Source organism: Falco cherrug, chromosome 4 (genome assembly GCF_023634085.1).
Source record: "Falco cherrug isolate bFalChe1 chromosome 4, bFalChe1.pri, whole genome shotgun sequence".
Lineage (NCBI taxonomy): Eukaryota > Metazoa > Chordata > Aves > Falconiformes > Falconidae > Falco > Falco cherrug.
Window position 1 is genome coordinate 29,214,517 of NC_073700.1, and position 16,582 is coordinate 29,231,098.

Genomic DNA, 16,582 nt, shown 5'->3' on the forward strand with positions numbered 1-16,582 from the left:
GGTTTAGTTTGGAAGCTGGGATGGAAAATTATTTCCAACCCCCAAATTAGAAACAGAATAATAATAAAGCGCCTTGTTTTGGAGGGGGCGGTGTGTGTCATCCCGCAGCAATGAGAAGCTTGTGCTGAAGAGGAGCAAAGAGCTGTGACTTAGTTTTTTAACACTACCCAAAGGACTGGCTTGGCTCCGGGATGCTGCTCTCACTCGCTCGTACCCGACGATGGGGACAGCCAAGCCACTGTGGGCTGGGGACACCCACGGGTAGGTGCTCTTCCAGTGTGTGGGGGACTGTATCACCCAATTTAGTTGTCCTCACGCTTGTTTTTGCGGAGAAAAGGGGATTGTGCCATGTGGTTTTCTGCCCTGCTCTTCTCGAGGCGGTTCGGATGGAGAGCTGATGTTAAGTGATGGGACAGGAGCCAATGTTTTATCGTGCTGGGCTGGGGGCAGGCATGAGCAGGCGATGGTTTCTCCTTGGGATTTTTTTTTTCCAATACAGTGGATTAGAGTGATTTCACTATGGATTGCTCTTTCTATGGTTCCTACCCCCAAAAAACCATCAGGTCCTATGAAAACTGGGTTGGAGTCTTGGAAAAAGAAGTCATGCTGGGGCAGTAGCTGGTCCTGCCTGGGATGGGCTCATCCCTGCAATCACTGGCCACCACAGCATTGCCAGAAAACCCTTTAAAATAATATATTTTTTAAAATTGCAAGGGGTTCTCCCCATGTGTGGAGAGGTGACCGCTTAGGGGTTCAAAGACCCCATTTAAAGGCTGAATTCTTGCTGCAGCAGAGCATTCACCGCTCTGTATTTCTCTCACTGTTAGGTATAACGTGTTGTGCACCCAAAAGGGGTGCCTGAGCTGGGTGCCCTGCCTGCCTTCGGGGTGCCCCCAGGGCAGGTTTTGGGGGAGCGGTCTGCATGGAGCCAGTCACTGCGATTTAATAAGACACTTATTGTATGTTAAATATCAACAGCTGATAGAAAACATGTGTCTCGAGGATTAACAGCCATGTAAAAGATAAATCAGTGAGTTAAACCTCCAAACAGCATGTTTCAAATAACCCACGGCTGCTGCAACGTGTAATAACTGGGGTAATAAGGAGTGGGATGGGGAAGGTAACCTCCCGCAGCGCTGCGGGCTGGGGCAGGGGGCTGGGAACTGCCCAGAGGGAAAGGGCCTGGGGGGGCTGGCCAACAGCCGCTGGGCAGGAGCCGGCCGTGTGCCCGGGTGGCCAAGGTGGCCAGCAGCATCCTGGCTGGTACCCGAACCAGCGTGGCCAGCAGGGCCAGGGCAGTGCCCGTCCCCCTGCACTGGGGGCACTGGTGCGGCCGCCCCTCGAACCCTGGGCTCAGCTGTGGCCCCTCACTGCCAGGGGGGCGTGGAGGGGCTGGAGCGTGTCCAGAGCCGGGCAGGGGCTGGGGAAGGGGCTGGGGCACAAGCCCTGTGGGGAGCGGCTGGGGGAGCTGGGGGGGGTCAGCCTGGAGAGCAGGGGGCTCGGGGGGGACCTGATCGCTCCCTCCAGCTGCCTGACAGGGGCTGTGGGCAGGGGGGGTCGGTCTCTGCGCCCCGGGAACAAGCGATGGGGCAAGAGCAAACGGCCTCGGGCTGCGCCGGGGGTTTAGGCTGGATATTAGGGAAAATGTCTTCACTACAAAGGTGGTCAGGCACTGGGACAGGCTGCCCAGGGAGGTGGAGTCACCATCCCTGGAGGGGTTAGCAGCCACCTACACGCAGTGCTTAGGGACCTGGTTTAGTGGTGGGCTTGGCAGTGCTGGGTTAATGATTGGGCTTGAAGATATTAAAGGTTTTTTCCAACCTAAACCATTCTATGACGCTAGGTGTGTCACAGATCACCATGTCCCAGTAACCCTGGGCTGGGGCTGGGTCTTCTCCCAGCGAGGTGATGCCCAGGGATGCTGGATGTCACAGGAGCAACGTCAGCTCTTCTCCCCCATTTTTTCCTCCCTTTCTACCTCTCCCCCTTCTTTTTTTTTTTTTTTCCCCCAGGCCCCAGTTTCTCCCCTGTCAAGGCAAATGCTTTGGCTAATTAGCAAAACGTGTCAAAGAAAATGATTAATGTCCCGGGAGGAGGTTTAGTTGCCTTTGTGCCAGCACTGCCTGACTTCTGCTCTTAAAGGTTTTATTAAAAGATAAGGGAGCTCATGACGGGTGAGCAAAGCATGTGCTTTCCTGGGTGTTAAAGGGTCAGGGAAGGGGGGGACGTGGGGCGGATTGGGGTCACCCTCAGAGGGAGAGGCAAAGGCTTATGTTTCTTTGCCTCTGTGCGTGACCGTCACCGTGGTGTCTGGCCTTGGCAGGGGAAAAGACATTTAAAAAATGGCTGAATGCCTCCTTTATTCTTCCAGGGGCAGGTAATTTAATCTCATCAGCCAGGTTATGAATGTTTCTGTGTTATGGGTTTTCGCGTGGGTGCGTGCTCTGGCAGCGATGCTTTAGAGGGTCCTGGGTTGGGGACGCTCGGGCTGGGTGCCCAGGTCCAGCGCTGGGGAGTGAGGGCAGGGAGAGGGCACAGCCAGGCTCCTGTCCTGCTCGCCAAGGGCAGCGGTGGCAGCAGGGACAGAGGTGCTCGGGCAGGGAATTGCTGGACCCTTGGCCATGGAGTGTCCGTGGTTGGGCTAGAGCCCCGTGGGACATCCTGATGTTGTTTGCTGAGGGCTGAAACCCTCCATCCCAGCTGCTCCTGGGTGCTCCTGGGGCTGGGCAGGCAGCAGAGGCACAGGCAGGGAAACTGAGGCACAGTCCCACCAGGCTCCTGCCAGGACCTTTGTATGCAGCATTCGACTGTCCTCATCTCTCATGGGCCCAGGTATGTTTACAGCAACCCCCAAAGCACGACCAATCCAGCAACCCCTGAAGCGCGTAGTCCTTGCAAACCCTCTAAAACGAGCAGTCTTTGCAGCGGGGTCTTGCAAAAAGCAAAAATTACCTGGCAGCTGCCGCTGTGGGATCACAAACCAGAGCTGGCAGTGCCATGGCATCGCTGCGCTGAAATCCCAGCCGGGACATCAGTCTCAGGAGCAGGGAGAGAATGAGGGTGGTGGGAGCTCCATCATCAGCACACTTGGTTTTTTAATTCATGGGCAATTCTAAAACCCAGCAGACACCGATGTCCGCTGCCACAGAGGCCCGAGCCACTCGATGCATGTCAGAGGGGTTGCGGGGGGGCTAGCTGGCAGAAGCCTTGGGGGGGGGGGGGCTGCAGGGGTTGCTCCGCGAGGTTTTCCTCCAGCAAACAGACCTCTGGACTTAATAAGCTATTTGTAAAACTTGCTCTGGATAAACAAGAGGCCGTGTGTCAGGCTGAAGGCAGCCTCGCAGGGCTCCACCGCGCGGGGTGGGACCTCAGCGCAGAAATATTTTCAAGATAAACAGAGGAAAACGAGTCCTGGAGGAGGCTGGAGCTGCTGGCAGCAGCATACTGCTCCTCTCGGAGATATTTCGGGGCAGGAACTTGGCTTTCTGCATGCTGTGGCTCAAAGATGCTTTTTTTTAATTATTTTTTACCTCCAAAGGGAACCTCGCGTGCTTCTGATTCAAAAATAAACCTGAGGAGCGGTTGGCAGTGAAGCCAGTGGTGGGGAGAGTTGCAAAGCCCAGGACTTGCAGGGGAGTTTTAGGGTGAGTTTTGGGTGGGGAGCTGGGATGCACAGCTGCTGGTGCAGGTCCCCCTTGGGCAGAGCTGCCCTCGCTGGGGACCCCCCGTGGGACAGCACCCCAGGCCCAGGTAGCAATATCGGCAATATTGGCAATATTAGCGGCAGAGCTGCCCTGCCTGGCTGCCGGTGCATCCTGCTCTCTGTCAGCTCCTCTGTTCCCCTGCAGAGGTAGAGGCAGGTACAGGTGCCCAAGGCAGGGTACAGGTACTGCCCTGCCCTCTGCCTGGCCTAGGCTGGAGCTGGGGAAATGGGCTGGGCTCCATCCTGTCCATCCTCACCATCCTCACCATCCCCTCCATCCCTCCCTGCGCATCCGGAGCAGCAGCGGAGGCGATGCTCTGGGGGACGATGACAGGGTGAGTGTGCTGGGGGCCCAGTGGGCTCTCACTGCAGCATCCCTGCATCTCGAGGGGGATGGCTGAAACGCAGCATCCATGCTCGAGGCTGGAGGTAGCCCAGTGGTTGGTGGGCCAGTACCGTCCTGTCTGGTCGGTGCCAATCTGGCCCCTGGGAATGCTAAACTGGGCAAACTGGGGTGGAGGAAACTGTCCCTTCTCCTTGCCCTGCAACCTTGCAGACCTCTCTTGGCCATGGGGCTTGGCAGCGGTTTCCTTCTCCCCAGTTATGTGCCTGGTCTGGAAATGCTGCAACCACGGGGCGATGCCTGGCTCGGGGCGATGCTCAGCTTGGGGTGATGCTCGGCTTGGGGTGATGCCTGGCTTGGGGTGCCACAGCTGGGACCTGCCAGCAGCCCTGGAAGCCGAGATCTCTCAGAGTATTTCTCCCTCTCTTCCCCATCCCCAGAAAATTTAATTAAAAGTCATTCAGATTCCTTTGAAAGAAAATGTCATCCGTCGACACAATTACACTTTAACTAACCAAAGCTGTTACAGTTCTATATATATTGGAATCAGGCTGTCGTTATTAGTTCTAAGTAAGTAATTTATTCCCATTATTGTGTTCAAATTACAGGATATTACCCCCTGGGGAAATAATCCTGTTATTTGAAATGTAAAAAAGAATTCACATGGACAACAATGGATTCCTAAATGAACCCAACAACAGTCCCCAATCCAAGTGCAGCATCACTTGTCTTGGATAGAAAAAATATAAAGTTGCTTTTAAAAACATTATTTTCTCCTCTCTTCTCTTCCTCCCACCCCAACAGAGGTGAATAGGGCTCCTCCTCTTCTTCAAAAGCCTCTGTTTATTGAGGGAACCCTGGATGTGCAGGGATTTGGTGGGGAGCATGGAGTGGGGGGCAGATGTATAGGTATGTGTCCCCTTATGGTGGTGGTGGGAGGGGAGCCCCAGGATGGTGGGATGCGAGTGCCTGGCACAGCCCGGGGGCTTCTGCCGGAGCTGGGAACTGCTGGATTTCTACAGCAAAGAGCTGCAGAGGCTCTTCGGAAACATTGTTCCCTTGATCAAGATCTTCAGCGAAGCCAAATAACAGCTTGTCTCTGTAACACCCAAACATAAGCAACTAATTTGGACCACCGAAAGGAAAAAAGGGGAGAGGAAAAAAAAGAATAGAATAGAAAGAGGAGGAAGAGGGAGGGGAGGGAAGAAAATCAGATACACTTGTAACCTGATTACAACAGCCAGCTATGTGTGCAAAATCACAATGCAGCTCTATAATTAAATCTCTCTTTCCCCCTCCTGCCGAGCTCTTTCCTCTAACAGGCACGGCACAAAAACAGTCGTTAGGACATCAAATTCCAGCTCCGACAAGAGGGCACTTTTTTTGTCTATAGCTGCTCAGCTCGTCTTTAAGGAAATAATAATTATAAGCCCAGTGCTGCTGGCTGATGAGCTCTGTGGAGCAGAAAGGGCTCGTCTTGTCCAACTGCTCCTTCCCCCTTGGCTCCTCTCGGGGCTGTGCAGAGGACTAGGGTGATGGGAAAAGAGAGGGGATAGCCTTGGGCACCTCCTCTTTGGACTGGGGTTTCGGGTGAAATACTAGAGTCTAATAAGATGCTCGAGGGCTTGGAACCACAGATATTTCTTCCCCTTTTGCCTCGCCGAACCCATCTCGCACATTTTAGCATCAGCGGTTTGGTACCTGGCGTAGGTTGTGGCAGGGGACTTGTAGCCGAGTGCCAGCATTTGGTGCATCCATAAAATACCCGCAAAGGATGCAAGGAGCCAGCAGCTTCCTGGACACAGGGAAAACTCCTGCCACAACATTTTCCCAAGGGTTTCTCCCCTGCCTGGTGCTTGGCTTCTCTGTACGGCAGTCCCAGATCCCGGGCCACAAGGTGATGGGGGGCTGCTGTGGATGGGGGCAGCTGGACGGACCCCAGAGGGTGCAGGGAATGGAGCCCCCAGCACAGTGGCTGCAGGGAGGGCAGGGCTGGCAGCCCCCCCCCCCCCGCCTCCCTGGCCCGGCCCGGCCTGTTAATGAATTTGATTTACTCCGCGTTTGTCACAGCAGGCTATTCTCATTCCTGTGACACCCAGCACGTGCTTTGGCTGGCAGCTGCAGGCTGGATTCAGCCTTAGCGACCCATTTCCTCGAGGGCAGGCTCCTGCTCGCTCCTTCGGGGTATTTTTGGGAGCAGGTTTTGCATCCCATCTTCTTTTCTTTTAGCAAGTCTGGGGCGGGGAGTTTGAGTTTCTTGCAATGATGGCACATCTGGTGCAACAACTTGCAGCGTGGGGGGGGAGGGCGAAGGAAGAAGCCTGGCATCGCAGGACCCCCAAATGGGTCCCAGTATGCAAGATAACTACCACTGCGATAGGATTTATCGATCACACCTCGTCATGTCAGGCTGGCACGTGCAAGAAAGCAAGACCGAGCGCAGACGCAGGCTTTGCAACGCACAGCGTGCGACACGGAAATTCAGATGCTGTTCCAATAAAGCTGTGGATGTTTGGTTTTAATGGCAATTAACAGCTGTTAAAAGGCGAAAGATCTATTCTAATAACACCTAGCACTTCTGGCGCCTTTCATGAAGGGATTTGAAAATACATTTGTGAGTGTTAATTTTAAGCCATGATAATGTACCCCGGGGAGGCAGATGGGTTTACCTTGTTTTCAGGCAGGAAAGCCGAAGCAGACCACAGCACGGTGTGGGGACAAACATTTAATGCCGGCAGCGGTGGTGAAATCTGTGCCGGGCTCTGGAAGAGGGATGGGACGAAGCCAGGGACAGCTGGCAACATGGGGGCAGTTCTCACCGGCATTCCCTTGGGTCTTTTTATTTTGGGGGGAGATTAATGTGGTGCAAAACCAGAGGCACTCGCGAGTTTAACCTTCAGCAGGACCCTCGCGCTGGGGGGGCACGTAGGAAATCATCTTTCCCTGGGAGATGCTGCAAATCCGGATTTTCCAGTTCCTGGAGGGCTCTGCTTGTTTAAATTAGAAGCAGATAGGAGAGGTGAATTTTAAGAAGGACAGAGCAAAGGCACACAAGTATGCAGTTAACTTCTAAACTTCTTTCTCTGGATCTCCTGCTGAGTAAATGCTTTAGGAGCTTCAAACCACAGCTTTTAATATCTCCTTAACATGCTTGGCGATTCCTTCCCCCCTGTCAGAACGGCAAGAGCAGCTGTGAATATTTTCCATTTTAAAATGTTTTGTATGCATATGAAAGTACCTGCAGCTCCTGTGGGCCGGGCTACGGAGAAATGCTGAAGCCAAGGGTATCTATTTTATATCAAACCTCAAAATAGGACATGCTACAGCCTCTCGCTCGCTCGTGTCCTGCATCCAGGAGGATATTTTTGATTTAACTGACAGATCAAGGGAAAAATCCCCAATTCACTCTGTTGATGTAGAAGATCTTGTCATTCGGAGCTCAGCATTCCCGTTCGCCTGGGTGTAGGATTGTTTTAAACTCACAGATGCAGAACCTCTAATACTGGGGTGTTACGTGGGGATTGCAGGTTTGGGGAGGTTTCCCGTGCACGTTTCTCCACTAACCCACATTTTTTCCGCTGAAAGGTGTAACTGCCGTTTCCGCGCCTTACAACCAATTTAGCAGCCGGTCTGTAGCCGAAAAACACAGGCAGTAATGACAGCTTTGGGATTCACGCTCCTCTCAAAGCTCTCTATGGGTTGTGCATGTCAGCCTTCCTCCCTGCCTGTTTTTCCCCCCCCAATCTTGGATGCAAAAAGCTTATTATTGAGTAAAGGGGGAAAAGAAAAAAAAAAAAGAAAACCACCCAGATCTATCAAAGATCCAGTCTAGCTGTGACAAAAGCCCAGTACTAGGGGCTTCACCGAGGCCGAGGAGCACAGGGCACCCAGCAGTGGGAGCGTCCCAGCTCAGGGTTTGGTGGGGGAAGCGAGTACGCCGGTGGCCGAGTGGGAGAGCAGGGTGGTTGGGTGCATACACACCCGCCCACCCGTGCCGGGCCAGGAAGAAAACCAGCAGGCTTTATTTGGACTTTACAACCAGCCTGTGGTTTGGGAGACGTTTGGCTTTACAAACCCCAGAGCCACGGGATGGGAATTGCTGTGAATAGAACGGGTGGGCACCAGCCACGACCCCGTGTCCCCTGTGGCCCTTCTCGCACACTGGTGGGGCGATGGGTCAGCAGCACCAGGATGGTGCGAGGATGCTGCACCCTCCAGCTGCTCCCAGGCATTGGGCACAGCCCCGGGGAGGGGGGGGTCTCTCGGGCTCCCCCCAGCCCCGTGCAAAGCCCGCAGCCAGGCTGAGCACAGGGTTTATAATCAGCCAGGATTTATGGAGAAAAACGAAATCCTGAGCTGTTCTGGTCATTAATCAGGAATTCTTTGCTTGGTTCCCAAGCTGTTTCCCCAGGGATCTCCTCATAGAGACCCCCCCACCCCGCAGCCCCCTCCCCATGGATGGCAGCTCTTTCCTTGCAGGCAAGTGGGCTGGGGTGGGGAGGGACCTGGTGCTTGTGAATTAATCAGCCTCCCCCCAGATAAATAAATCCCCCAGGATTCATCAGAATAAATCCCAGCAGGGACCCCCTTGCCTTCGTATCTCACCTCTGCCCCCACAGCATTTTATCTGGGGGGGACAGAATCCCGCTGCTGGACTCGGTTCTGCTTTTAAGATGGGGGGGGGGGGGGGGGGATAAAATCAGGGCAAAGCTTTGCTGCTGCGTTGGGATCATCGCCGTCCGTGTTTTAATGTGATTTATGCCTGGTTTTCTAAATCCAGCCACTGACTGCACGCTTTAAATATAGCTCCAAAAACACCCTGAAAACGTGTAACAAGCACGTTAAAAACGCCGGGCGAAAGGGGTGCACAGCACCCCCAGCCCTGGGGCTGCCGAGCCTGCCGATGGGGGTCACGGCGGGGTTTATTGGGGCGCGGGGGGGGTCCCAGCTGCCGGCCGGGGATGCGGTGGGGTTCCATAGGGCCTGCTTCCAGCCTGTGGGTGCAGTCGAGTGCCGGGTTTGCAACGAGCAGGCGTGTGCCCCCCCCCCGCCCCCAACCTTGGCAGCTCCCCAAAATGGGGGAAGATGCATTGGGAGGGGGGGATCAGTTTGCTTTGCCTCGCATGTCTTCAGACCGATCCCCCCCCCCATTCCAGCCCCCCTCCCCTGTCCTACCTGCATCCCCGGGGGGGGGCAATGCCCGGTGCAGGGCCAGGGGCTGTGAGCTCCGCACCGCTCCGCTGCCTCCTGCCCGCTCCCCGCCGCCTCCGCGGGGCCCGGGAGAGGAGGGGCGGCCCGGAGAGAATTTCATGTTCCGGGGAGGGGGGGGGGGGGGGTTTGAAAAAAAAAAAGAAAAACGGGAAAAACGTGAGAAAAAAAGAAAAAGGGAGAAAAAAGAAAATAAAGGAAACTAAGGGAAGAGAACGTGAGGGGAGATGGAGGGCGAGAACCGGGTGCGCAGGGCGGGCGGGGGTGCCCCCTCCCCGGGGCGGGGGGCGGCCCGGGGGCGGGCGGCACCGTGGGAACCTGCCGGGAGCCCGGGGCACCGGCCCCGGTGGCGGGGGGGTGGGGGGGTGGGGTGGCAAGGCGGTGCTGAGCAAGCGGCTGCTCGCGGGACCCCCCCGGTTATTCTATATATATATGTATATTTATTTTTAAATGGGTATTTTTGGAGAAGGCGGCGTTTGCGGTAAGGCTTTGCGGGGAAAATGTGGGAGCGCCCCCCCCCAATTCCCTGGGACCTTTGCGGCCCCAGCCCGGCGCCCCCCTGCGGTGCCCCCCCCCCCCCCCCGGGGACAGCTGCAGCGGGGGAGTCCCCCTGCTCGGGGGGATAATCGGGAGGAAAAAAAAAAGGGGGGGGGGGGAGCGTTAATATGGAAGATGGTGGGAAAATGGTGCCCGCCCCCAGGGCAGCCGCAGCACCGCGCCTCAGAGGGAAAAATAATGATGATGATAATAAAAATTTGTATCTATCTATGGGAGGGGGGGGGGATATTTTTTGGAGGGGGAGGGCTGTTCGGTGCTTTGCAGCAGCGTTGTCCCAGCCCCGAGCTGCTGCGCTGCTACAAGATGGCTCCCGGCCGGGGGGAGGAGGGGGAGAAGAGGAGGAGGAGGAGGAGGAGGAGGGGGAGGGGGAGGGGGAGGGGGAGGGGGAAGGGGAAGGGCCGGAGCCGCGGGGGAGGGGGCCGCCCCCCCGCCACGCCCGGGCCGGGGTTTTTATTAGCATTTCCCTGATTTATGGCATGCCAGCCCCCCGTCCCGGGGACAGCGGCGGGGAGGTCCGGGCGTGAAGGCATTAAACATTTATAAAATATGCTTTTAAAGCCACATAAAAGCGACGAAGCCATTAATATTTTTTTCCCCAATTCCCCGTTTTTGGTTTACTAAAGGAGACGCGGAAAAAAAAAAAAGCGCCCTCCCCTTGGCAGCATCGGGGTTTGAGCCCTCGCCTCTGACGCAGCCGCGTTTTGCTTTTAGATATAAATAAAAACAATTTTTTTTTTCGCCTTAAACGCAGCGGCTCTTGGAGCGTGACAGCTTTTCGAGGAATGCGGCGCCGCTTTTCTTAAAACGATTAAAAATAAGCAGGGAAGTGCTGGGGGGTGTCGTGGGGAGGGGGTGTCGTGAGGAGGGGGTGTCGTGGGGGGTGGGTGTCCGGGGCCGCTCCAGCTCCCGATTTTGGGGCTATTTCGCCCCTTTTCTGGCGGCTGCCCCAGCGGGCGCCTCGAAACTCTCCTGCCCGGGCGTGCCGGGGGGGGGTGTGTGTCTTTATTATTACTATTTTTAATTTATATCGGCATTAAATTAAACTCCCCCCTTCGTTATAAAAGCCGATATTTAAAAAAATATTAAATAAGCTGGGCGGTGGGTTGGGAGGTTCTTGGGGGGGGGGGGACGGGACGGGACACGGGCGGACACGATTGTTGGCACTGATGGGGTGTCCGCCCCGGTGCACAAGGAAAAAATAAAATTAAAACCAAAAACAAAACAAACCCAAACAAAAAAGAAAAGTAAAAGTTGGGCCGGACGGCGGGTAGAGCCCCAGCCCCGGCGGGCAGCGCTGGGGGGACCGTGCCCCCCGCCCGGCCCCGCGGCTTCTCCCGCCCGTTTCTCGCGCCAAGCCCCGCTGGAAAAAACGGAGTTTTGGTTCAATCGGAACGGGGGGGCGGGGGCAGTCTCCTCCCCCAGCCTTCCTTTTCACCCTATTTTTAAATTTTTTGGGGGGGCGGGGCCCGTGGGGAGGGAAGGGGGCCCTCCCCTCGCTGCCTGAAAGGGCGCTTTGTCCGCGGCGGGGCCGTGGGAGAGGGCCCGGCGGCGCTTCCCCCTCAGCGCTCTCCGGGGGGGGCCTCACGTCCCTCAGCCCGGGCCCGGCGGGGGGGCGCCCGGGGAGAAGGATTTAAACCCCACAGATAATAAAAAGGGAGAGAGGGGGTCGCGGGGTGGACCCCCTCCTTCCTCACACCCCCGGCAGCTTGCCCAGAGTGGGGAGGGACATGGCGAGCGGGGGGGACGATACACACACGACCCGAGGCCGCTTCCCCCGCCAACCGCCGCCAGCTCCGAGCGGGAGAGTGGGGGGGGGCCTGGAAACGGCGGCGGGAGCGCCTCACCGCGAGGGGCGGGGGAGCGGGGGGCCTGGAAACCGCCGCCTGTTTACCCGCCGGTGAGTGGCAGGCCCCCGGCCAATGGGGAAGCGCCGGATGGCGCCGGGCCCGCCCCAGCCGCGCGGAGAACAATGCGTGTTTCATGGCCCCGGCGCCACCGCCCCCTACCCCCCCCTTCCTTTTTTTTTTTCTTTTTTTTTTTCCCCTTCCCTGCCTCCCGCCCCACGCTCGCGCTCCCCCTTCTTTTTAATTTTTTTAATTTTTTTTTTTTCCCTCCTTTTTTTTAAGCGCCGCCGAGCCGCGCGCGGGGCCGGCCAGGGGGGTGGAGGCGATGCTGCAGCTCGGCGGGGCCCCGCCGCTCCATGGCGCGGCCGCCGCGCCGCTGCCGCGCTGCCCCTGAGCGGAGCCGGGCGGCGGGCAGGGCGGCGAGCCGGCACCCCCCGCCCCAGCCCCGCGCCGCCGCCATGCCCCGCCAACAGGCGGCCTGACCGCGCCGAGGTAGGACCCGGCCCCCGGCCCGGGGCGGCCCGCTCGGGGCGGGGGTGTCGCGTCCCCCCCGCCTCGCCCCAGCCCCCCCTCTTCCCCCCCCCCCCGCCCCATCCAGGGCCGCGTTTTGCCCCTTTTTACCCATTTCCCCTCATCTGACCGGTTCGGAGCCGCGATCCGGCCGCTCCCGCAGCCCCGGGGTGAGGCTCGCCCCGCTCAGGCAGGATTTAATTTTTGAATTTTACCAAAATAATAATAAAAAAAAAGCGGTGGGATTTTTCCCATTATTTTGCTTTTTCCCCTCTCTTTCTCTCTTTTTTTTTTTTTTTTTTTTTCCCCTACCGATTCGTTGGCCTGGCAGCACCCCCTCCCCTGCGCTGGCAGCGGCCGGCGCGGAGCCGGGAAGGGCGGCGGAGCCGGGGCGGAGCGGAGCGGCGGCTCCCGGGGCTCCGGCAGCGCTGGGGGGGGTGGCGGGGGGGGAGAAAAACCCGCTTTATTCCCCGCAGTGTTTATTATTCCTCGCTATCCCCATGCAAAACCCGCCGGGCGGGGGGATCGTTTCATCGGAGTGCAAGTACAAATATACTTTTATATATTTTCTTTTTTTTTTTTCGCTCTGTCGGGAAATAATAATACGCGTTCTTATTTTCCCGAGCGAGAGCGGCGCTGGGAGAAACGGGAGATAAAAAAAAATAAATCCCGGGCGGCGATTTGAAGGCGGGGAATGGGGGAAAGCGGCGAGGAACGGGGCGGCGGAGCGAAGCCGCCGCTGGAGCCGTTTCTCCGGCGGGCGCTGCCCGCTCCCGGGCGGCTTTCGGCGGGGTAAAGCAGCCCCACGGGGGCGTACAAAAAAAAAAAAAAAAAAAAAAAAAAAAAAGAGAGGAAAAAAAAAAGGGGGGAGAATCGAGGAGACCTTTTTGTTGATTTGGTTTTTTTTTGGTGGGTTTTCCTGCACTGCGAGGAGAAACGCGGTGCCGCGTCCCCGCCGGCTGAGTGCGGCCGGGCTGCGGGCGCTGCGGCGGGGCTCCCCGGCTGCGGCCGGGATAAATGTAACACTTTTATTTTTAGTTTTATTTGAAACCCCTTATTTTCAAATGCTTCTTATTTTTTTTCCCGCCCTTTGCCATAAGTTTTCCTTGGTTTCCCCCCCTCCCCGCGCCCCTCCCGTTCCCCTCCGCGGCTCCGGGGGGGAAGGTGAGGGTGGGTTTTAGGGGTGTTTCTGGGGGGCGGCTGGGGCTGGGGGGTCGGGGCATGTCGGCTCACCGCACCCCCCTTCTCTCTTGCAGGCAGCGCCGAGACCGCCGCGCCGGGGCTGGCTCCCTGCACCGCGCCATGGGACGCTTGGACGCCTTATTTTTGAAAACCATCTGATTTTTTTGGGGGAGGAGGAGGAGGAGGGGGGGGTGGGGGGGTGGGGGGGGCGGGGGGGAAGGCGGTGGCGGGCACCGACAGCGATCCGGGAGACTCCTTGAAGCCGGCGAGTGGATGATGGATGGCCGAGATTTCGGGCCCCCCCGCTCGGTGCACGGCCCCCCTCCGCTGCTCTCCGGGCTGGCCATGGAGAGCCACCGCCTGGGAGCCACCGGCCGCCTGGCCCCCGCCGCCGGGCCCATGGCCGCCGGGCTCCCCGCCGCCCTCCAGCCCGGCAAGTTCCTCGCATCGGGCATCAGCCTCCACTCCCACCCGGGTAAGGCTCCGCGGACCCCCCCGGCAGCCCCCCGCCTTCCCTCCCTGCGCCTCCGCGGGCAGCGGCGGGCCCGGGGCCGGCGGGGCTTTAAGCGCAAAAAAACCACAGTAATAAGATAGATACGTATATATGTATGCTTGCAGCTTTTTCGCACGGTTTCCCCAAGGGTTTTTCTGCTTTGCCTGGCTCTGATTTGGGGGAAAAGAAAATGAGGGAACGTGGAGGGGGAAAAGAAAATGAGGGAACGTGGAGGGGGAAAAGAAAATGAGGGAACGTGGAGGGGGAAAAGAAAATGAGGGAACGTGGAGGGGGAAAAGAAAATGAGGGAACGTGGAGGGGGAAAAGAAAATGAGGGAACGTGGAGGGGGAAAAGAAAATGAGGGAACGTGGAGGGGGAAAAGAAAATGAGGGAACGTGGAGGGGGAAAAGAAAATGAGGGAACGTGGAGGGGGAAAAGAAAATGAGGGAACGTGGAGGGGGAAAAGAAAATGAGGGAACGTGGAGGGGGAAAAGAAAATGAGGGAACGTGGAGGGGGAAAAGAAAATGAGGGAACGTGGAGGGGGAAAAGAAAATGAGGGAACGTGGAGGGGGAAAAGAAAATGAGGGAACGTGGAGGGGGAAAAGAAAATGAGGGAACGTGGAGGGGGAAAAGAAAATGAGGGAACGTGGAGGGAAAAATCGCTCCGAACCGATAAAAATCCCCCCCGCGCACGGTTTTGTTGGCACCGAGGAAAATCCCTGCCGAGGCGGCTGCGAGTGTTTGGTGGAATAAATCGGATTTACGGGAGAGAGGCAGATCGGGGTGCGGAGGGGAAGGGGCTGCGCTGCCCCGGGTGCTCCACGGCCGGGCACCCCCCTCCGCCCCGGGCTGGGGAACGGGGCCGATCGGGTGATTGTCCCCGCACCGGGGCGGGGGGCGGTGGCCGGTCCCTGCCGCCCCCGGGCAGCGCTGCCGGCACTGCGTGTTTTGGTGCTTTTTGTATTATTTTTCTTTTTTATCCGTAATTCTTATTTTTTTAAACCTGCAACCAAAACTTCCATGCAGGGACTGCTCCCTCCTTGTATTTTTTTTCCCCTTTTCAACGAGCTCCATCCTCGGGCAGCCGCACGGCTGCCTCTCCATTAAAAAAAAAAAAAAAAAAAAAAAGCAGACATGGAAACGTACGGGGATTATTTTTTTTTCCGCAGTCAGCTTTTTATTTATTTGCTTAAATTACTGCTTTTTTTTTGGAGGGAGTTGTATTTTTCCCCCTTTCTGAGCTCCCTTTCCCAGCCACTGGCAGGGTTGTACGCTCCTGCCCGCACTCTGCCCGCTCGCTGTTGTGCCTGGCTGCTGCCGAGTTTGCCCTGGGAGGACGCGAGGCATTTCTGACCGTTTGATTTCCCTCTCCGGCTCCCTATATTTTTTTTTTCCTCCCTTTCTTTCCCCTGGGCGTGGAGAGGTGACTCGGAGTTTACTTTAGGCGTTGGGAGGGTGACAGGTTTTGCAATAATAAACCTGCTTTTCTCCCAGCCGCCCGGGATGAATGACTTTGAAATTTGCAAACCTGATTGCCAACATCTGCAGAGAAGGAAGCAGCCCGAATCGAGGGAAAGAGATTTATTAGTTTTAGACTAGGTGGCAGTGCCAGTTTCCCAGGTGCTAAGAGGAGAGGTGTAAAGCGAACGGCTATGAAGCCAAGCACATGTGCAAACACCTTCTTTTTTCCTTCCCTTTTGTCTTTTATTTTTTCTTCTTTTCTTCCCCCTCCCTTTTTTTGTCCTTGGTATTTCACCCCCCTCCTCCAACTCCTACTAAAGCAGAATGTGATCTCTGCAAAAATTCGTCTGGACAATCTCAAGCCAAACCGAGTGCCGGTTGTTTGTTCTTTTTTTTTTTTTTTTTTCTTGGTTGAATTTTTTTTTATTGGGTGATTTTTTTCTTTCGTTCTTTTTTTTTTTTCTCTTTTATTCTCCTCCCAAAGTTTCCTTTTCTGGTGCTTGCCTGAGATCCAGGCAGCCCGGGAGGGAGGTGCTGAGCTCTGGCTTCCCGAGCCGACAGCGTTGCTCCCTGCCACCGTCCGTGAGCTTTTCCATTTGGGCTGGGAGCGAGTCTTGGATTTGGGGCCCCTCACAGAAGGAATGGGTTTTGTGATCCCTCCAATTTATTTTTTTTAATGTATTGGTTTTATTTTCATTTTCTTTTCTCTGAAGTCTCTTGAAAATCCCCTGCAGCCTGAGCTGCACCTCCGTGGTGCCAGCTCTCCCTGCGCGCTTCCTGGGATGATCGTTTGCGAAGCTCGTCCGGTGAGCTTGGCTTCGGCATGGCAATTCACAACCAGGCTAAACTGCATTTAAAAAATATGTACAATTAACAATCAGAACTTCCATTCTACCACAGCAGCAGGATAGGCAGGGATTTTTTTTTTTAATTATTTTTATTATGGCTTTAACAATATCATTTGAAATGATGATTGCTTCCTGCTACAGAGGGGCCCTTTGTAGGTTTGCGTTTGCAGCGATAATGTTGTGTGGGTTTTTTTTGGTTGTATTTGTTTTGGTTTTAGGAGGGGTGGAAAGCAAAGTCTTGTGCAAGGGGTTAAGAAAAGTGGGCAGGAGGTGAAGCCTTTAAATAGAGCCAGTTCAAACCGATCTTAAAATACTGCCGGGCTGAAGAAAGAGACTGTTGAATCTGTCCCAGTGTCCTCCTAAAATAAATACGCCCCTGTAAAAATAGCACGATTGGCCATATTTGAGAATCCAGTTATCGCCGGCACCG

The 16,582-nt window shown here is 56.0% G+C and overlaps 1 protein-coding gene and 1 long non-coding RNA gene across 6 annotated transcripts in view; one reads left to right on the forward strand and one right to left on the reverse strand.

The window, feature by feature from the left end:
• Positions 1 to 6,549: 6,549 nt before the first annotated feature.
• LOC129736051 (uncharacterized) lies at positions 6,550 to 10,086 on the reverse strand. Its single transcript, XR_008732211.1, has 2 exons — positions 9,222 to 10,086; positions 6,550 to 7,033 (listed from the first exon to the last, which is right to left on the reverse strand). It is a non-coding gene; the product is annotated as an uncharacterized LOC129736051 (long non-coding RNA).
• A 1,787-nt stretch (positions 10,087 to 11,873) lies between these two features.
• Positions 11,874 to 16,582, forward strand: part of TNRC18 (trinucleotide repeat containing 18) — a 59,275-nt gene continuing 54,566 nt past the window's right edge. For 3 of the 5 annotated variants that reach the window (XM_055708447.1, XM_055708449.1, XM_055708450.1), the window contains exons 1-2: positions 11,875 to 12,148; positions 13,423 to 13,823. In XM_055708447.1, the coding sequence (XP_055564422.1) occupies positions 13,622 to 13,823 (202 nt within the window). In that variant the 5' untranslated portion in view covers positions 11,875 to 12,148; positions 13,423 to 13,621. Of the gene's footprint in view, positions 12,149 to 12,418; positions 12,711 to 13,422; positions 13,824 to 16,582 lie in introns of those variants that run through there. The other 2 variants (XM_055708451.1, XM_055708448.1) reach the window with 2 other exon arrangements.